At 47.0% G+C, this 21,698-nt stretch overlaps 2 protein-coding genes across 4 annotated transcripts in view; one reads left to right on the plus strand and one right to left on the minus strand.

The window, feature by feature from the left end:
• LOC126576056 (tubulin beta chain) overlaps positions 1-21,698 on the plus strand; it is a 63,737-nt gene that overhangs the window by 16,672 nt on the left and 25,367 nt on the right. The window lies entirely within an intron of this gene.
• Positions 16,201-19,893, minus strand: LOC126576055 (uncharacterized). Of its 3 annotated transcripts, none has more exons than XM_050237139.1 (4): positions 19,719-19,893; positions 18,866-19,625; positions 17,723-18,085; positions 16,201-17,655 (listed from the first exon to the last, which is right to left on the minus strand). In XM_050237139.1, the coding sequence occupies exons 3-4, from the start codon at positions 17,768-17,770 to the stop codon at positions 16,246-16,248; spliced, it is 1,458 nt and encodes a 485-aa protein (XP_050093096.1). In that variant the 5' UTR covers positions 17,771-18,085; positions 18,866-19,625; positions 19,719-19,893; the 3' UTR covers positions 16,201-16,245. The 3 variants fall into 3 exon arrangements, with proteins under 3 accessions (XP_050093096.1, XP_050093097.1, XP_050093095.1); XM_050237140.1 differs by having other exon boundaries at positions 17,038-17,655; XM_050237138.1 differs by having other exon boundaries at positions 17,038-17,655; positions 17,723-19,625.

Genomic DNA, 21,698 nt, shown 5'->3' on the forward strand with positions numbered 1-21,698 from the left:
TCACAGCCCCCTCCTTAATATTTGGTTTCATCACTAACAATTGGCATCTCATCTGGTTCTTGCTTTGGTTTCCTCCCGTTTTTTTTAACCATGTTCCTCGCATTTCTGGCTGCTAGTTGAGCCATAGTTTTGTGCGGAGAAGATCTTGTCGCAGAGAAGAGATGTAGGAGATGATTAAGACAAACTCAATGCCACCACTGCAATTCACTGCCAGGCGGCTCTCCCGGGTAATCGCTGGGGTTGTTAGAGTGAAACACTATCGTTCTAGAGTACATCCTCGTCAACAGCAGCAGCAGCAGCAGATAGAAGAAGGAAAGAATGATCATGATCTTCGTGACGAAAGCGGCAACATCTTGGAATGTAGTTCCTAGACCTCCTCCTAGACCCAAGATCAACCACCGTGCAATGCAACGGGGTATCCTCGGTGTAACGACTCTGGCACTGAAACGAATGAAGCTTGAAGGAGGCGAAAAGAGTTGATTAACCCTATGGAGCGTGCGCACGATGAGTCTCTGCCATCAAACCAGCAACCATCAGAGATCGTTTCTGTTGCTTCCGTTTATTCACTCTTTTTTTGTTGTTGTGTTGAGATCCAATCGCTTTTCTGTTGGTTGCGTTAGTCGGTTTGTGTTCTTTCGTCTTTTGCTTCACTTCCGTTCTTTCCGTTTTCCTTTCTGGAGTTCGGTGTTCTGTTTCTCAATTTCTTCTCTTGCCGCGCAGCCCTCGTTCTTATGTTGTGTTGCACCTGTTTAGCGGCTAGGGAGTGAGGTGTAATTTCCTGTTTTAATGCTGCTTCTTTGGTGGATTCTTGTCTCGTTTGCCAGCCCCTGGTTGCGCACGTGGAAGGAAGAGCATAGGCTGAGAGAGAGCGCAAAGTGAATGGATGCTTTTACCGAAGATATGATCATGATGCACGATGATGATGGAAATGCCCCCGTCTCCCCCTGATGGCCCAGCCCTTTCCACCCCCTTCCCCTAAACTGTCGGGCATGCCTCGCCCCCCGCGGAGGCTTCTCTAGACATACATTGAACTGTGGAAACTAAATGAAAACGGAAATCGAAATAAAACAATTGTGAAATGTGGCAAATGCATAATATATCCCCGCTCGAGGAGCTTCTTCGTGGGGGGGATAAGTAGCGAAACTGCAAAATGCGTGTATGTTGTGTTCCATTCATTCACTTCTGCTGGTCCGATTCATCGTCGCACAAGCACCGCGGACACAGATCCTGTTTCGTAACGATCGTTCGTGCTGGGACAGATAAGGCGCAGTGTAAGTATGTGGACGAAAGTATGTCCTTTCGGTGTTCGGTGTGGGCTTCATTTGAATTGCCTTTTCGGAGCCAGAAATGCCAAGGTTTTACTACGACGATACACGGGCTGCGTGGTCAGCTTTTATGACTTTGCCAACCGTACTCTCCGAGCTGTGATGGGTGCTGTGACCCAGCAAAGGGACCACGCGACCATGGCATCAAGCACGCAAAGGTGGCAGAGAGAGACAGAGAGAGAGAGAGGGGCACTAGTAGGTGGGAATCGTCAACTGGCAATGGTCAAGGATAACCTGTTTGCATGTTTGCCGGGCGCGTGGTACGCCACGGAGAAGGTAGTAACGTAAGGAACCGGCACACATTTGCTTCCATGCGCATGATTTGACCAAAAACTGCAGAAATTTGATCGTGCGAGGAAGATCTACTTGCTCTTGGGAGATGTGTTGTTGCAAAAGTGGCTTCCATCGATACGAGTGGCACGATCTGGGGAATGATTTAAATCTGGCCGCGATTCGCACGCAGAACACATGCTGCGGCCACATTGGGAACAAATCGTGATGCCAGCTGGTGTGCTAAATTGCTTTTATCCCATGGTTCCATAAAGTTTTACACATTTTTCCTGTAAAAAGTGTTACCTTCTGATGGAAATAATTGAATTACTCGCTCGAGCACGGTTTGAGCGCTGCGTGAAGGTACTTGTCGTATCGACAACGGACGTCGGCTTCATAATTGAAATCTGCTTTGCTGCAGCTGAAGCATCTGACCGACCTCACGCTGATTTATGTTCCTGATCACTCACCCAGCAGACCAGGCAGGCCTAGAGGCAGCCCTGATTGAACCGCACATGCACAACATTCTTAATATGGACAGTAAGTGGTTTGAGCTATTCGATCGTGTTTCACCTGAATGGTCCCCGTCTGAGTGGACTGTGCAGGCGTTACTTGCGAAAAGGCGACTGTCGGCGTCTGTGTGGAGGTGTCTGACCGGCTGTGTACCATTGCTGGCGCCAGATGCCGCCTCTGCACTGCCACTGATTGCAATTTGCAGACCAGCAGACTCCCTCCCGTAGGCTTAAGACCCTTTTTGGAGGCGTTTGAAGCACCTCGAGGGGATTTCTTCCAATTGATTGAGACAACATCGTTGCACACATCGATCGGCCAGCGAGCGAACGAGGAGCACCGCTTGGTAGAGCTCGTTCCACGGATCCACCGACGGGGAGTCAGCGTCGGAGACCGGTTTGTGCGCTCTGTTTACGGGGGAACGCGATGGTTACATGATTTATGCTACATTTTAGTTGCTTCGCAGTGGCCGGCGCTTAAAAAACATTCCCTTTCGAGAGCCTTTGAGCCGCTATCCTATCTATCCCGTGAGTATTTACTTATTAAACATCTTGAACATCATCCCTGGAGAAACACAATCACACACGATGACTGCGGAGGACCACAGCCGTGCTGGTCACATAAATCACACTCCGTGTTTTGGGTTGACGCGCTGCAGGGCGAGCAAATAAAATTTCGGATCCCACCAGCTCCAGTGGTAGTAGGTGGTGGATACATAAATCGATTCCCTTTTTCGTATTATGTTAGTTCGTTTGTTCTCGTGTCGGTTTAGCGATGTTTGCGGCAGCAGAAGACTAATCCCCAGAGGTGGCCACACGTGGTGCACGTGCCTTTTTGGGGAGTTAGAGAGGATGAATCCGGTTAAAATTTCATTAAACTAAGGATCGCCTGTGGAGAAGATAGCACAGTCTGTAGAGAGGTTGTTGTGGTTTGCGCTCCTATGAGCAGCATGTTTAAGGTAATTTTTCATTAGGTTTGAGGTTTAATTGATAAATTATGGTGACTTCTGTGAACTCGTCACAGGAAAATATGCTACAGGAACTATTCTTGGATGTTCTAGACAGATCATTCGGATATGAAATTGATTATGTTAAGGAAGGGCTTCGGTTTTTTGTTTGTTTTTGTGACACATGCTTTTAACATTTTTCCCTGAAAAACTACTGGAACGATTGATTTGAAATTTTTAACACATAATCTGTACACTCTTTGCCAGTTACTCCCTTTGAGTTTTCATGAAAATTGTTGATATTTTTTTTTTAAACAAATCTTTAAAAAACGTGTTTTTAGGCAAAATGACAAAAGGCATCTCTTTATCAACTTTAAAAATCTGTCAAAAATCGAATAATACGAAATTCGTCAAAAGCTCGACGGGGCTACTTGGATAAACTTATGATCTATCAAAAGAATTTCGATTCGTGTTTTTCTGATGACCTATCACGCAGCTACGATGGGCATCGTAAAAAGTATCTTTTCCCAAACGCACGTTCATAAATTTGATGCCAAATTTGAATAAAGTTTCTAATAAATTTTCCCCAAAATAGAGCTAAATATTCTTCAACAGTTGTAGCCACTCATTTCAAAGAATAAAGTTGAATGGTTACGTCACAAAAAATTGTCAAATATTATCCTGTTTGGCCAGAAATTACCGAAGTCACCCCCTTAAATGAAAGTGAAATGAATGAATGAAATATATTAATTAAACCTGTTAAAGAAGATCTATCATTGATCGCTACCGTGCAGATTAATATTTCCGTGTGCAATTTCAGGGCAAAAAACAGAAAAAAAACTTAAAAAACTGCTTTCCATGTTGAGGAACCACCCCATTGTACGAAATATAACTATCTTCACACTAAACCCCTCAGACCGAGTGCGTCTTGGTGTTCCCTGGCAGGTGAATTATGCTGTTGTCACCTTCCATTAGCGAGCCAGGTCAGGGGAGGGAAGGAATCGACGTGTTCTGCGTTGGGTTGCCAGAGGGACACGTTTGTCAGTTTGATTGATGGCTACTTCCCGTGTATTCCGCTTTGGTCACACCGGCCACCGTCTGCATGTTATTTGATCGATCAGCCCCCCTCCGCACATGGCACCGGGCTAGGTCATGGTAAAGTGTGAAGGCGGGAAACGTCCCCGACCATTTTTTCCCCCGCCAGGTCTGGCCGTTTTACCTATTCCGTGGGCCGCCAGAAGATACTTCATTACGTCGGCATATTATTTCAGTTTGTTGATTCGTTTGTTGATCTGAGCTCTGAAGAGGGCCTTCTCATCGGAGGAAAACATTTGCCAACGGTAAATGCAACCCGGCGACGACGGTGACGAAGAAGTCTCTCAGAGTGGTCATGCCGCGCTATTTGGACGCTTCTTATCGGTGGCCAACGGTCCAAATTTGGTCAATTTTTTTTCGGGTGTCCTTGAAGTCTGTTATTTACCACCAGGCCAGTGGTGGAGGTTCATCACAGCTCGTAAAGTAGAGAGTCCGTCCGTGGTAAAAGGCCATGGCATTAAGGAGAATTCGTGGCGCCCACCAAACCCGATTCATTGGCACCTTGGTAAAAAAAAACCGGAATACGGAACTACCGGGTGGAAGGGGATTCTATTCGTCCTACGCCGTATCCCGTTGGACCTGCCAGCCCGGGCAGAATGTACGTATTCGGTATTGATCTCGAAATTCGAAGCTAATGGCACGCGGGGGAGCAGAGTGAGCCGAGTCACCTCAAAGCAATCGTCCCACACTCGTTAAGGAACCAACCAACCACCAATCTCATCGTATCGTCTTTCCCCCTTTTTTTTTTGGTTGCTTCGTAAACGATCGCTCTCGCGAGAGGCGGAATTGTTCTGCCTAAAAAGGCAATACTCCGGCGCATTCCCCCTTAGGGTAGGGCGACAGTTCCAACAGTTGCTACAATTCTAAATCTTTATTGATCATTGTGCGCACGGTCTCTTGGTCCGCTCCCGGTTAGAAACTAAACCAGCGGCGTTGGCGTTGACACTACAGCGAGTGGCAAGATCGAGATCTGCGTGATCATGCGGTGCTTCCCTATCGCCCCAAACTGACGCAACGGATCGTTAAATGCTACCATCTTTTGATTCTTTGGGGCCGGCAAGACGCTTACTTTTCGGTCATAAATTTGGGATTCTCTCGATTCGGTCCTAATCAAACCGTCGCTTACCGAAAATGGGCCACGATGGGTGCGTGAAGCGAAGCATAACAACGGGCTCCCCATAAACGGTTCGATGTGTAGCAAACCATAAACAACAACTAAATATCTCTCGAGCGTGCGCGCGCGCCCCACAATCACGCGCGGCAGCATCTCTGGCTCCGATTGGCTGGCGCTTTGTCTGAATCCCCCTGAGCTCCAGAGGTCAGTCAGCATCCATCGCATTTGTTGCCGCAGATGAATGGCTATGATTAATATTGGCTGGCGTCTGGCGTGGTGGACGATGTCGAATGTCCTACCTGGCTACCACCTACGAACGTCCACCAACGCACGCACCACTCCACCACCAACCACCACCAACGCACCACTCCACCACCACTCCACCACCAACGCACCACTCCACCACCTACCATAGATTAGAAACGGCGGTGGTTGCCAGCGAAAGCTTTCCTTTCCTTCACTTTGCGCTGCTAGTGAATAAGGCTCGCTACTGCATAACCTCCAGCAAAGTCTCCAACAACTGACAGCAGAACGTGGGCAAAACTGGAACTGGACGTGAGCCTTTAGCCCTCGTGCCTTTTTTTCCAAGAGTGCTGAGACGTCCCGCTACGAAAGGGGATTAATGTCTTGATTACGTTACGAACCTCGATGCCATCCCCACCACTTCTCGGACCGATGGTTAAAAATATGTGTTGTCGCCCTTTTTGCTGTGGGGACATTAAAGCCCTAAATGGGAACTAGAGCCCGGGGGGGTGGGGGAGCCGCCGCGCCATCATCGGTATCCGGTAATGGAGGTCAGACCATTTCCACCGGATCCGAACAGAGATGCCGTTCGAAAGATTATTGTTTATAAGCGAAGCGATATCCGGGAGGCCTACACTCCAGCGCGTTGGATACAAAATGGGTCCCAAAACGGCCCTCTAGGATCGAGACGAGCTGCGTGAAGAACGGTTCAGGGGGTTCGTATTGAGACCTTACAAAGGACGCACACAGATACACGCATAAGGTGTTCCGAAATGAGTTCAGCTACCAATGCTGAGCTGGTGTGTTTGTTTGGGCCACACGCTCTGGGGGGTGAAATTCTCGTGATAAACTCACTCACGTTGGTGGTAAGGGTTATGTCCCACAAAGATGAACTAAAACATAATGATCCCTTTGGAGCAGAGTCTTCACGATGCGAAGGAAACAAGGATCATAAGCTAGAAAGGAAACTGTTTATCCATTTTAATGGAGATACCGCATTCTGTTCTTTCAGCGCGCGTGTCGATATGCTTTTAAAGTTCTGAAAGACCTAGCTGATAGTCTATAAAGGAAACATTCTGATTGACGCTCTTTGCAAGTGAAAAACTACTGTTGCAAGTGAGTTTTTAGCGAAATTTCATTCATACTAATATCGTTTCCTTAGGACAATTTATACAGTATGGAATTTAAGGGATTAACTCTTTTTTTTTTGTTGCCATGTGTCGATCACATTAATGATAATTTTGATGACGGTGTCTGATTTGTTTCGAGCACTTACACCAAATTTATATTCTCTAAAAACGATTTTAAAAGCGAGCAGCCAGTTGAAGCAGAGCATATCATATCATTTGGGCATCATTAGTTGCAAAATACAAATTCGGCGAACTACAGGGTGCACGATCAAGCGGTACCGTATTTTAAAGTTGAATAACTCTGTCATTTTTCAGCCGATTTTAAAAAAATAAACCAGTTTTATTTAGGTTATTCTATGACATTTATTGTGCCATACTCAAAATATGATATCGTTCAAATGACCGTCTTCATTCGCGCATACAAAAAGCGGCCTTTTTTCGGGCATTTGGTATAGTTTTGACAGCATTTAGGGAGTTATTTGGCAATTTCAACTCTTATAATTGCTTTACGTTGTTTCATAGCCTTCCATTTGTTTGCAAAAACCTTATTTTTCAAACAGACCCACAGAAAAAAGCCCAGCGCCGTGATATGCGGCCAAGGAGGAAACCACCATTTATTCATCATTCATTGCACGATCGCAGTTTCCACTATTGACCGATTTTTTTTCAATGTAACGTGTGACAATTTCAGTCCGCTCTTTTAACGTAAAGTGATCCATTATTAAAGTGGCATAGACTGAAGTTTCAGACACTGTCCTATTCGTCCAAATCGGCTGAAAAATAACAGAGTTATTCAACTTTAAAATAGGGTACCGCCTGATGGCGCACCCTGTACATAAAATCAAACTCACTCAATCCATAGCCAGACCCTATCAAATCACGAAGCAGAGTGTTGTAGAAAAGAAATTACAGATCTTTTAGTGTAGTTTATTAAAATTAATGAACGTTTCAGAATAGCAGACTCACAATTGTCTTCTGATACCCAAACAATGAAATAAAAATGTCCCAAATCGATTTATTGCTGCGAAACATTCCGTCATTTCGCATTCGCAATTCTATCGTCATCCATTTTCCCAGCCAGGATACAATGCTACGCGTGTTGTCCAGCTCTCCTTTCTGGCACATCCATTATCCTTCGCATTAGCGATCTCCCTAGTTTACATATCTAAATCCGCGCCAGCTGTCCGCTCCGTTGAAGGGCCAGACCAGGATCAATAAAATTATATAATAAAATCCGGCCAGTCGGTAGCTCGAATGCGGTTACCCAATCCGGCGAAATTCAAGGAGCCAAATGAGGAAGGAAGATTGCTAAAAGCAAACACCAGACCCGTGGAGACCGTTCCCATAAAACGATTTGCCTTTGGCCGGAAGAATTTGGTGCACGAAATGTGATATCGGTTTTCCCCCCCGGTACGGTGCTCTGGATGTCTCCATTTCGTTCGCTTTCGATATGGTAAGAGCAAACAGTTGGAGAATGTGTAGATCAGACTTTTTCGACTTTTTTTTACGGATTTCGCTCGAAATGGAAGTCACTCTCGATAAAGTAAAAAGTTTTACAAGAATTGGTTGGTAGTTGGAAGGCTTCACGGTGTCCTTTTTGTACTCTTCTTTTTGCCATTGCTATATCACATGCTGCAACAACAACAACTCCTGCATGGCACATTCCTCGGTCTCGGAGACGCCCTTATTGCGGAAGAGCAAGATATCGAACGATTCGATCGATATTGTCGCGGAGTCTGTAGGTCTCTGCAGTTGGCTCTCTGGTGCTCGCTCTCTCGTTCTCTCTCTCTCTCGGCGAAAGTCCGGACGCCAGTCGCTATATAGAGCGCTTGTTGCGCCCTTTTGTCCGCACCGGTGAGTCCCACGGCCATACTGGCCATGCGCGACAACATATTATGACACCGGCATTTCGGCATCCAGCCAACCCAACGCCGTGGTAGACCAGCCGGCGAGTGGCGAGTGGCCGGTGCCGGTCTCGTCTCGTGCTGCAAAAAAAAGCATAATTGGAAAGCCCCACGGGATGGTATTTGTTGGTTTGGTTCGGTCGGCAATCGGTCCGATGGCGTAAGACCAGGCGCCAGAATAGAGTGGAGCAACGGAGCGGAGTGGAGGTGTCAGCTTTGCCCGATTTGGGAATGTCGTTTGAGCAGACTGACCGTCCTGGCAATCAGGCAGCAGCGGTACAGCAACAGTACAAACACACGAACAGGAAAGCACACATACAGCCGCATTAACCGGAAGACCGGGCCATCGTCTCCGGCCGGACAATTCGAGCTCCATTGCAACGTGATTGGAATCTCGATTCGTGTATGGCTATGATGTCGTCTGCGTCGTCGTCGTCGTCGTTGTGTTGGCCTCTTGTTGGTGATGCTTTGGGGCGTTGTCCGAGTAGGCCGAGTAGGTCGGGACCTCCTCCGGAGACGGAGCGCAGAACATTATGCAAAAGCTAATCGCACCGATGGAAAAGGTTGATTGTTCCGAAGACGATTTTTACTGATTCGTTCAGGTGTGTTTGTGATAAAAAAGAGATAAGCAGAGAGGCAGAAAGAGTGGAAGGGAGAGAGAGAGAGAGAAGGATTAGGCAAGGACTTATATGGTGGTGAATCGAAAAGAAGCGCGCCTGGCCAGCACATGGAAAGCAATGCATATTAATATTTGATGCCATCCATCGCCTTGGCTTCGTTCGTGGTGGTGGTTCGAGATACGAAGAAGCGGCTGTGCCAGTGTGTGGTGCTTACGATTCCAGTCATGGCATACCTCGAGCATCTCGATTATTTATGAAAACGTCTGCAAATGGCATGAAATGTGTTTTTCTTCCCTGTTTGATCTTACCAGGACCAACAAGCCACCAAGAACAGGGTAGAGAATGAAATCCGGTGGCAGGAAACTCTCGCAAACATCGGGGGTGTGACCGGATGTTAAATTGGAAAGAGATCGCTAGAGAAAGTGGGAATGAGAGAGCGAATGCGATAAAACAATCAATAAACGCAGTTAGCAACCCCACAAGAAGCACAGGAATCCTTCGAGTGGCCTAAAGGGCTCTGGCTGTGGCTCGTAGTCAAGTGCTTGTACCCTATGACCCCCGCAGATACCTTTCCTGCACTGAATACGCACCGGTTCCCGTGCCGACCGTCTCGGAAAATACCCTTTTTATTTTGAGCAAAGTACACTCCGTGAGAACGCTCCAGATTGCAGTCGCCTGCAGCCTAAAGTCGGAAAGGGGAAGTTACTTCCGCCGGTCGTTGCATCGTTCGCAATGCAGAGTATCGTTGAGCCCGGGAAATGAGGTTGTGATCGATTGCCCGGGGGGGGAATAGTGGCAATGCAAATCGAGTAATGCCGTACTGCCGAAGGGATATTCAACGGCATAAAGAGTGCCATTGTTTTTTATTATCCCTCCTACATTTTTGTTTCTGTATAAGAAGGGTTAGGGTGTTCCAGGGCTTTAATTGTCCGCGTACACGTGTCCTGGTACGGCTCGGGAGTGAAATCGATCGACTGGATCGCAAGCGCATGTGGTGGAAACGTTGCACTCTAGAGCGGCTGGGTGTCAGGTGGACTTAGGTACCCTCTTTAAAGTCTATCGACACAGACAGAATGGCGACGATGACGACGATGGCGACGACGACCGGATTTTAATGTTTTAACATTTCAGTTTTTTATGCTGCAATGTTCTTCATGGGCCAGACGGACGATGAGTCATACACACGATGATGACGCGGTGTGGCATGCGCGTAACGAACTGGAGCGAACGAACGAACTCGGTCGCCGTCGGCCTTTCCTGCACCGAGAAGAGGTGTGCCATCCGCTAGACTGGGCCCCTGGCGTGCTCCGGTGGCGTGCATCACCGAGTCGAGTCCTTTGGAGCACCTTATTTTCCTTTAATTACGCCAAATTGTCCGACGACATGCCGTAGACGGCGTAGCAGGCCAAGAGAAAAAAAAGGAAAGAAAAAAAAGAACTATGAATGAAGGACCCGCTAGTAGGCTGGTTACGTGCTGTGTTTGCACACGGGAAAGGCATGTTGGTTTAGCATAACATTTTTCGCATCCCCTAATGGCCATTATGCTAGGCTGTGCGCTAGTGGAAAGGGATATTTAGGTTACCGCGGCGTCACCGGAGGGTGATGCATGTGTGTTTTGTGACGAACATGTGCACCACCACAGTGGGTGTGGCAGCATATACGGCAATAGCTGACATAGCCTCAGGATCCGTGACAAATGGTCCCTTTGCGTTCGTGTTCGGCTTTGATTTAATCTAACATAAAAATTAAGGACATTCATGAGCTCGTTTACAACACATTAAAACGGATGATCGACATAAGGGGATTATCGGTGCCGCCAGGATAATACATTCATTATTCGCGATTGAAGTACAACAAGTGTAGTTGGAGATTTGATTATAATGTGCTAGGATAATTCAATGATAATGTAAAGAGGAACTAGGACGGTGACAGCACCATGTGATTGATGCAATAAACCATTTTTTGTGATGAAACCATTTAACATTCGTTTTTTCTAATTAAAATAATCATAAACTACAACTTTTCAAGAATATTGGGTTCTATTTTGTAGCAGATTTGTTAAAAATTTCATCCATAGCTTTTTACGGTTTGGTATCAACACTTTGTTATGAAAACTCAACCGGGCTACCTGGCTAATAGTGTACAGATTATGTGTTCAAAATTTCAAAACGATCGGTCCATCAGTTTTTATGCTACGATGGGCACCGATCTGGTTGAGACGCGATTTAAAAAAAATCAATATCTTTGTCATTTTAGCTTCGATTGATCCAAAAATTTTACACGATATTCTTGAAAGCCTCGATATTTCTGAAAAAATGTAAAACATAATTTGACTTTAAAAAAAAGTACCGTAGTCGCCCCTTAAGGCGTGTCTGTAGACATCTGCTTGTTCTTGGGATCCTGTTGGCAGCATCCCGCAACCGTATGCGCACCTGATGTCCACAAAACCTGCCCCTCATCCTATCCATCATTCCAAGGATCCCCAATGCAAGATGTGTCATCCCAGAGGGCCCCAAAGGTGATGTCACGCACCAACCACCAGAGTATACTAACTTCTCTCAAAAACTGAAAAGGAATTAAGATTCGAATCTCCTGCCGTTGTCGTTGAATCATTGAACGACCACAATTGGCCAACGAAAAAACAAAACAAACAATCGAATTCCACCGCCGAGGTGCTTTGGGGTGTACCTTTTTGGCACTTTTTGGGAAAGGTCGATTGGCATGGTCTCTGGCTGGCTTTCTCACCGCCCTCCCCGCCAACTCGATGGCGACACCATCAATTCCATTCTCCCGGCATCGAAGTCGGCGTCGGTCGAGCCTTGCTGCCGGCCAGCTCTGCGAGCACACACAGAAAGGGAAAGTTTTGAGGCCAAGCTTCCGTAAAAGGAAGCTCCGCGGAGCCTGTAATGGAGGAGCGGGGCCAAGGTGGCGATTCGAGAGTGGTATCGGTGGAGACCGGGCGTTGGAGTTCCCCGTTTACTTTACTCTTTTTTTGTGAAACGAATTGTGTATCGTCCTGGACGTTGTCGTCAGTCACATGTATGCATGTTGCGCTTCGATTGTGATTTTCCAAAATGTCAATCCGTGTCGTGGTTGGCAAGATGTCCACTAAACTACCCCCGCTGTTCTTCACCTATTTATCGCTTATCATAAACGCTAATTGCTCGGTGTGGTGTAAGCTGTTGGACACTTTCTTTGAGCCCGAAAGGACCCTCGATGGTCAACAGAATAATACTCACCTTCATTAAGCGCACTCTTCAGCGGTGGTCGCCGTCACACCTTAACGAAGTAGCATGAATTTATGCATTCCATTCCTCTTGGCGAGGCCATGGCCACATGTCCGGTGCGAGCGCGTCGTTGAGAAAGGTCGTAAAAATCAATTAGGACTCCGACAATGGCCGCGCATTCACACTTGCCGCACACTCGCCAGGCTTCTCCACGGAGTCGTGTCCATTCCGTCAACTCATCATCAATCCGGTGGCGCTGGAGCAGCATCAGATTGGTTGATGGCACACCCTGGACCCTGGAGCACCAGTGAGCAACCCGAAATAAATTGCGATTTACGGCCAGCTCCCAGCCTGTAAGTCCCGGCCCCCCCCCCGTGACAGGAACAGACAACGGGGTTTTTGGTGACTGCGGGGACTTGGAAGCCATTTGCCGTGGTCCGCAATGATGTGCGAGATGACAACACGTGTGCTGTGGTGGTTTGGTGGGGGGGACTGGCTTCAAAATAGCTTTCCTCCCTGCCAGACAGACACTTTAGCGACTCCCGAAGGTTGTTCTGCTCGATCGCACTCGTGGCCTCCCCTGGCCGGGGGAGGACGCATCGAACTGTTGCAGTGTGGAGGGTGGAATGCAATCCGGATCGTGCGGAATCGCTTCACTGACAGCTTGAAGTACAACCGCAAGTCCCGACGAACAGAGACGGACACACTCACAATGTGTCTGTCAGCTGCTCGGAGCTGCACAGCTTCTTCTTCTTGACAACGTCGGTCCCGATATGGAAATATGTATATGATTCTTGGCGCCCTATCCGGCGGCCTATTGCAGCAGCAATAAGTAGCTACATTGTGTGATGATGAGTCTCTGTCTGTCTTGAAGAGCTGCAGATGTCTGGGGCGTCCAAAGGTGGAGGAGTTCGGGGAGAAGGAGACAGGCAACATTCACTGCGTGGTTGTCTGTGCGCCAGGAGGGTGGCCTCGAGCCAGGCGACCATTCCATGACGAATGATTTATGACGTAAGATTCGCATCTCTACTTTTCTCGGTCGGCAGAAGCACATTCCTGGCGTACCCCTAGAGGTGCCGTACACATCACCAAAAGATTTCGAAGATTCTGAAGTCGATTGACACCGGAAGATACTTCAGATTAATGACCAAAGATCATCCCGATCCCGATGGTCTTTTAAAGAGCTAACCGTTTGCTTCCCCAATTTTCAGTTTCAACCATCCTTGTGATGCTGCTCTGAAGCACTGAAAGGAAGCGTTCAGCACAAGTAGAAGCGAGATAAGACGCACAGTCCCGGGTAAGTAACGGAATTCCGTAAGTACTTCCTGCAAAGACGCCAGACAACCGACGGCACATGGAAATCGCTTAACCATTCAGCCTCATCATCGGCCCGTTCCAGATTCCCCCCGAGAACTCATCAAGGGGACCGCCCGGAACGTACGCATCTTTCGCGGCTCGACAATCTCGCCACCGATGCCGGCAGCCGCACCCATCTCAGTAGCCGAGAGTTTGTGTTTGTGTTTGGTTGTTTTTTCCATCCTTCCATCCGCCAGCAACATTAACCAGATAATGCTGAAGCGATGCAAAACTCGATCTCTCAGACTTCTTCTCATCATCCCCGCGGGGTCGCACGGAACGGAGCGACGTGTGGCGACGACGATGACCTCGCCGGTCGCTCCGGTGGTTGTTGGTGTTTGTGGTGCTGCTGCTGCTGCTGCTGAACCATAAATCAATCGCGGTATCGACCGTGCCGCGGTGCCTACTAGATGGTGGAAGATGGCGACCGACGGTGCACGCACTACTAGACGTCGGATTTCATTTGGCAGCGGCACTCGCGCCTTAATGCGAGGTGACATACGCTCCCCAGGCAGATTGGTACAACATTTTGCCCAAATATGGCGCACATGGTGTCCGAATTTGGGAATCCGCGCCTTCCCGCTCCGGGTGGCGGCTTCGCTACACCGTGCCACTCCGCGTTTGTTTGTTTGTGTTCATGTTGATCACGAGCGCGTTTCTGTGAGTCATCTATTCGGTTTCGCTTGCGTGGCACGACGGCCTACGACCGTAGAATACGTCCCGTGAGCGAACGAGCGAGCAGGTTCCATTATTCACCCATCGAATGTCACTTCGGATTACGTCAGCAGATTGTGCACCAGGTCGGCAGGGTGGAGGTGGCGTAGGCCGCACTGGAAGTCTAGGATAGAGCCCGATGGTAGAACCCGATGGTGAGAACACCTTCAGTCGCCTATACCTTAGCTAACGTGCCAGACAACACAATTGAGACGGCAAAAAATCCTTCTTCCTAGATCCTTGATGCATCTAGATGCAAAGAAGAGTCCCCCTTCGAGCGAACCACCGAAATCAATGATGTCACCGGCACCGGAACCAGCACGCGGTCCCTAATGGCTCGATACAGGTTATACTGGTTCTGGGCCTGCTCGCAGGCATCACAATGCCCCAACCGCCTGTCGATTCTCGTCGATCGCTAAAAGGTTTGTCCCCACAAAAATGGTGGCGGAGAAACATTTTAGAATCGGCCACCGGGGAAGGGAAGAGCGTATTCATCATGCCGTCATATTAGATTGTCTTGGAAGGTGTTGCGATCCCCCACACAGACACGCACACGCTCGAATGCCTAAATAATGTCTTAATTTATTCATAATTCAAGCTACCGTGGGATCGTGGTTTGGTCGAAATTTGGTCCGATGGAAAGCGGCAAACGTGGGGGTGCCATTAGCGAGGTCATTCCCTTGGCGACCTCATAAGATGCGTCAATCATGCGGAAGACATCGCGTTGACCTCGTTCGCTACGACCTCGACGACGACGACAACGGCGACGCGTTCCTTTTCTTTTATAATTCTGGGCATGCCAGAGCTAATTATGATTATGACTTCCCAATGTGACGTTATCATCCATGTGCTGTTGCGTCCAGACGGTCCGGTCGAAGGATATGTTTCGTGACGTGGTTCCGGTGGCCGTTCGTTCGTGACACTTCCACCTGGTGGGTTGGAGAGGATACGAAGTGAAAGAAAAACAAAAACTTCACATTAATTATTCATCCAGCACCCGAGGCCTAGGGGCTTTGGACGGTGATCTCATTCGCGGTGCAAACTATATAGTGCCCAGGGGCGTGAACCTAAAACATAACTGGAGTAAGCACGCGGTCAGGAGGTTGCTGGCGAAGTGAGCAGGAGAAGGTTTACTTTGCCAATCACAGAGAGAAAGAGAGCTAGCATTCTGCATGGTTCGTGATTGGGGTTGACGTAGATTGGCGTAAAACATCGGTTAGGGCGTGTGCGCGATGTTTTGCAGTGGGTTTGGGTGCATAATTTGTAGATAAAATAAATGGTAGTTGGATCACTCGCTCGATCACCACTTGTTGCTGTTTTTAACTTGTGTATTGATTTTTCAAACACGGTAAACTTTTCAAAATTTTGCTTTGATGGTTTTGTGCCTATAAGTACTTCCAAAAGAGCCCTGATTAATTTATTTTGGAGTATCCGAAACCGCCAAATTTTAACTATGAGTTTGAATGCCTCGTGAGTAAAACGGGAGATGTCGTGAGAAAAAATCACCCCACCAGAGGCGCTAGTGTACTGTTCCAAATTTCTCACCTGCTATACTAACGCCAGCTAGGCGGTGAATCTTTCCAGGTGTTTGAAGTCGAATTCGAAAAATTTAAATTTAAAATTTAAAAAACATGGGGTTTTACCGGTTTTGTTCGGTTGTACCGAAAAAGGCGCCCCCTTGAAGCGTTTTCTTTCTTCATAATATTTGACTTATAAATGCTCTCAATACTTTGATTTCTATAGATATTCTTTATTTGTATTACATAACTCATTCATTGGAAACCATGACTCTTAGAAACAACGGTATTCGTCTACAATGACATCGCCTGACTTAAGCCTGCAGCACTCAAACCCGAGCTCCTTTAGTTTTGGAAACTTCTCGTGGAGTCCCTTGAGAGTTTTAGTCTCAAGCCGGCATCGCTCGAGGCGCAACTTGCGCAGCCGTTGCATCGGGGCGGACATGTTAAACAAACATGATTTACTAAAGTATCCATATGAAAATTCAAACACTTCTAGACATGTTAGAAGCGGTAAAAGCCTTAGCGTGACAATAGGGGCATGAGCAATCACACTGCGATCGTCGCTGGGTAGATGTATACTAAGCATCTTTAACTTGGGCAAGGAGCTGGTTATGACGCGCATCAGACTGCGTTCATTTTGAGGAGTTACCTTTATCGTAAGGTTTGTGATCGATTGGGGAAGGTTAAGGACCAAACTATTCTCAACCGACAAGTTTCCCAAATTAAGATACTCTAGTTTGGAAAGTTTCACGAGATCACAGTTCACAGTGCCAGGAATATTAATATCTAGCAAGCTAAGTCTACGGAGATTTGTTAGCTTAGCGAGATGGTAAAAGACCCTTTCTTGCGAGATTGGATGGCTACGCTCGATGACCAATTCTTTTAGCAACCTAGAGTGTTTACATACCGCAAGGAACTCTTCTTCTTTTATCTTAGTGTTATATCGCAACGTTTCGAGATTCGTTAACCGTTGATGCACGTTCGTATTGGGCACATAATCGGATTCGTCATATGGATTTTTTAATGTTAATTCCTTCATATTTTCCAGCGGAAAATTATGAGCAGCTTGATGAATTGTTCGCTGTACCGTCGTAAGGGTTTGCAACGCTGGCATATCGAATACTGCTGGGAAGACGCCATTTAGCAGAAGATTCCGCTCGGTTTTACTGTGAAGTTCGACCCAAGGCTTTTGCTCTTGCTCAGAATCTGATTCTCGCGATAGTACCAAGGAATGTAGTTGTGGTATGCACCGTATCACACTGGCGAATAAGTTTAACATTTGTTTTGTACAATCCTGGTATTTAATATCTATTTTCAAGGTATGGAGATGCTCCGTTTTCCACGGGTGAAGAGATTTAAATAAATAAGTGCTCTCCTTTTCCTCAGTTTGTTCACATGATAAGCTTCGATAGCAACGCTGCGATTGTACGATTCGCTGTATCTCGTCATGCTGTACGGCGCGTCTAAATTGTTTACGTTTTCGGTGCGCCCATTTGCTATATGCGTCCCATTTTTTCGCCAACTCTCCTCTTATGAGCGAATGCAATGGTCTTGTGTCGAGCACTAAACAAAACCGTTGAATGTTGTGGTTTGAAAAGATGATCCGGCTCCACTGTTGGCAGACGAGTGACGCATTTTTTACGCTTCGCAAGTCAAGCCATTTGAAAATCTCTGACAAAACCTACAGAAACGAGTTTCGTTTGAAAATGAATCACTGTGACGCTACGAAATGATCGTCCCGAACTCACCTCTTCTGGCAACACTCCAATAAAATTCTGGTCTTCCGATGAGCTCATCGCACCGTCCTGTATGCGTCCCTCGAGGGTTCACTTCTAAGCACAATGTCCTGCACCAACGTGATCGCGAACACTGTCGCGGTTCAACTGACTAGCTCATTGCAATCGCACTCGATGCAACAGTCGCTGCATTCGGATTCCTGTTGCACTATACGTCATTTGCATTGCATCATCAAATGAAACTCCTCGTTGACCACCGTTCTAGGAAGTGTGCAGGCGTCAACGCAGTGATTAACCATTCTGCTATGGGGGGAGTTTACACCAGTTGAGGTTTTTTTTGCATGTGGAATGTAGCGGTGACCGTGAATGTTAGAGCTGGAAATATTCTTTCTACTATTACGCACACGTTAAGAGAGGATCAAAGAGCTGGCGAAATTATCACACCAGACGTTCGTTATGTTTATTACATCGCTGCAACAACATTTGGACACAGCAATCAGAATCTTTGGTATCCGTTATCAATGCTATCATCTGATTTCAGCCTGCAGTACTTAAACCCGAGCTCCTTTAGTTTGGGAAACTTCTCGTGGAGTCCCTTAAGATTTGTCGTATCCAGCTGGCACCAAATAAAGAGCAACTTTCGGAGCCGGTGCATTGGAGTGTTCATGTCCAGCAAGCAAGATTCACTAAAGTAGCCACCATTAAATTCAAACACCTCTAGACGCTTAAGAAGTGGTAAAAGCTTTAGCGTAGCATTAGGATCAAAATTGGGCACATTAAAATCACCGTTTAACTCAACTCTGAGCTCTATTAGCTGGGTCATGGAGCTAGTGATGGCACGCATCAGGCTTCGTTCACTCTGGTGAGTGACACGTAGCGCAAGATTCGTGATCGAATGAGGAAGGTTATGGATAAAACTACGCTTAACGGACAAGTCTCCTAGATCAAGATGCTCCAGATTTGTTAACGCACTCAAGTCAAGAGATACGAAGGCAGGTGCGCTGCTTCCTTCAAGCTGTATTCGACGAAGGTTGGTGAGATTGGTAAGCAAATGAAAGCTACTTATATCAGCAGTCCAGCACACTAGTTCTTGCAGTGTGCTACACGTTTCACACATGGCAGTAAAGAGGTCGTTTCCTGATGCATTGTACTTACTTTTAATTCTTTGTAAGTTTGGCAAACGGCGAAAAAACTCTCGGTAATCGTTTACCGTCCATTTGTTCGCGTACTCACTGCGTATAATGGTTAACTTTTGCATTTTATCGAACTGATTGCGGGGCATATTGGGGCCGAACCGATGGAGATTGTCCAGAGGGCCCTTGTACGTTTCTAAGGCAGGCATATCGGCCACGAGAGGAAAATCGTAATCAATCGAAAGAAGCTTCACTGACGCACTGCTCACTATCAGAGCTACGTTGTACGCGCACACGCCTTCACTGCTGCTGGTTTCGATGTAGAGCGTGTGCAGTTGTGCCATCAATGGAATTGCGTTGGCGAAAGTTATCCATATATCCAGCGAAGTGAAACATGTAGTATTCACATCTAACCACAGCTTTTGAAGCTGCTGCAGCCTATGAGTTGTCATCGTTTGGAGCGCGAAATCATAATCCATGTAATAGGAAATGTAACGATAGCAGCGTCGCGACTGCAACACTTCCTTTAACGCTTGTTGCCGGATCTGCTGCTGCATCTTCCGTTTCATTTGTTTTTGTTGCCGAGCTGAAGTGCGAACAAGAGTGGGTTCAATAGTTTCCAGCATCTCTCGCTCCCTAGCACGGATCGATCCATCATATAACATCAATTGAAAACGTTCGATGTAAGGACTGTGAAAGATGATGTGGTTCCAGCGATTGCAGACGAGGGAAGCATTTTTCACCTCTTCCTTGTCTAGATAGTCGAAAATCGCGCCCAGCACCTGTAACAAACCGCAGCAGGAACGAATGCAATCGAATTAATATTAACTTATCGCTGAGTGATTGGACCTTGTTTCACGGAGAGCTCATTTTACCTTGTCTGGTAGTTGGTTTATTGTATCGATAGGCTCACTGGACGTCATCTTATCACCTCCAAACGCAACAGTAAAATATCTAATACACACTACTGTAACACAACAATGACAATGACTGTAAAGCAACAAATGGATTGTTGAGATCGCCCTCCGGCTCCGTGGTTCATGTGATCACGGTCGCGGTTTGAATAATACTAAAGCAGCAAATAGCGATGCTGCAACCGATTGAATCAGTCGTTGTGCAAAACACATTCAGAACTATCAAAGTGGATGCTGGCCGGCAGCCAGTTGCCAGTGTGTGCGCTGTACTTTCCGATGATTAGTCACTCGCGACGGCTGCTTACGAATTGCAGCTGATTCTGTTGAATGTAAGAGTGCAAGATGCAGTAGTGATTGGGATGCTGTACTGTTGACACATGACGGCTATTTATTCTGATGGAGTATTAGTAATGTATAACGTGTTGACGAAGTACCAGGCATTCAAAACTGAGTGAAAATCCTTTTTCTTATTTAAAATTCAACAACATTTTCATTTTTACATTTATTTATATTTACAGAAGCGTATGCCGAACATAAGAAAACAAACGGCGCCGGTCATCCACTTCATGGAACAACCTCATACGGTTCATTTCGAAACTTCATATCAGCAGCAGGAACCTTGCTGCTGATGCTGACGTAAAAACATCAACTTTTCCACATTCGATGCTCTCTCGCAAACACTGTCCGGCCACTTGCATTTTGTTGAATGTTATTTTTATGCTGAAACGAGCGCCAATTTTCAATGTTGTCCGTCCGGCGTCCTGCGACGATGCGACGAGTGTTTCAGAACGTTCAACGAAGCATCGTCCGTGGTAGTGTCGAGTGCATTTCCGTTTTCGGTTGTTGCTGCTTCTTACCGCCAACCGCGCACCAAGTGCTGACCGATGGCACACGCTCCGTCGCGTCCATTATACCTTAATTGACACTTTTAGCGCTCGCGGCGGATCGCGCTCCGTGGCGTGTTGCGCCGGATCGCCGGAAAACCCTCGCCGTTCGCTCGCCCGATCAGTCGCGAAGCCCCCCCTTGACGGATGATGGGTGTCTGGGAACGGGAAATAGGGAAAAGCAGCAGCAGCAGCATCGGCGAGGGCAGCACGTGGCGACGGTGAAACCGAACAGACGCTTTCCATCCAGCCGCGATCGTGTGCGAACCGCTAGGCCGGATCGCCGGAAGGAAACTCGCTGCATCCGATGCACTGCCCAGACCCGGGGGAAAGAAAGACAAAGGGAAGAGAGCGGCAGCATTAGGAAACACCGGTGATGCATTAGACTGTTGAAATGCGTGGCCGATCTCGTGGCTGCTGCTGCTGCGCACCGTTGAAAGCCTAATGAGAAAGTCCGATGAGCTGCAACGCTCAACGCACTGCTCTGTTCCGTGTCATGTTTCCGAGTTTTCCGTTTCGTTTGCATGCTCTGGATCAGAACCATAAGAGCGCAGGGGAACGCCGGGAATTGTTCTTACGTGTTTCCTCGTGTCACGTGGTTGACGTGAGGATTTGCTCGAGCAGATTTGCTGGTTGCTGGTTACTTAAAAAATGAATCAATACGTGCAATTCTTAAATTTTCATTTAAGTCGTTTAGAATTGGAAAGGAATTTGGAGACAAGTTATTAGAAAACTGATTCATTTAAAAAAGGCCGTATAAACATGTTAAGCAGAAGCTGATTACCTTATTTTAGTATAATTAGACCAGATAACGTTTGTTGTTCAGTCAATGGCCCATGAAACGATGGCCGGTTCCCGATCAAGTGTTGGTTTAATTTTCTCTGGACCACTATTAACTTATCAGCTGGTTCTTAGATGCATAACTGAATTATGGTTTGGTGATAAGACTATCAAAAGGGGCTCAAAAGATGTGCTTGAGATTAAAGATGAACTCGACTGCATCGTTGAAATGGAAATAAAAAATGGTTATTGATTAGTGTGGAGTGAAAACTGTACA

This window comes from Anopheles aquasalis, chromosome 3 (assembly GCF_943734665.1).
Source record: "Anopheles aquasalis chromosome 3, idAnoAquaMG_Q_19, whole genome shotgun sequence".
NCBI classification, from domain to species: domain Eukaryota; kingdom Metazoa; phylum Arthropoda; class Insecta; order Diptera; family Culicidae; genus Anopheles; species Anopheles aquasalis.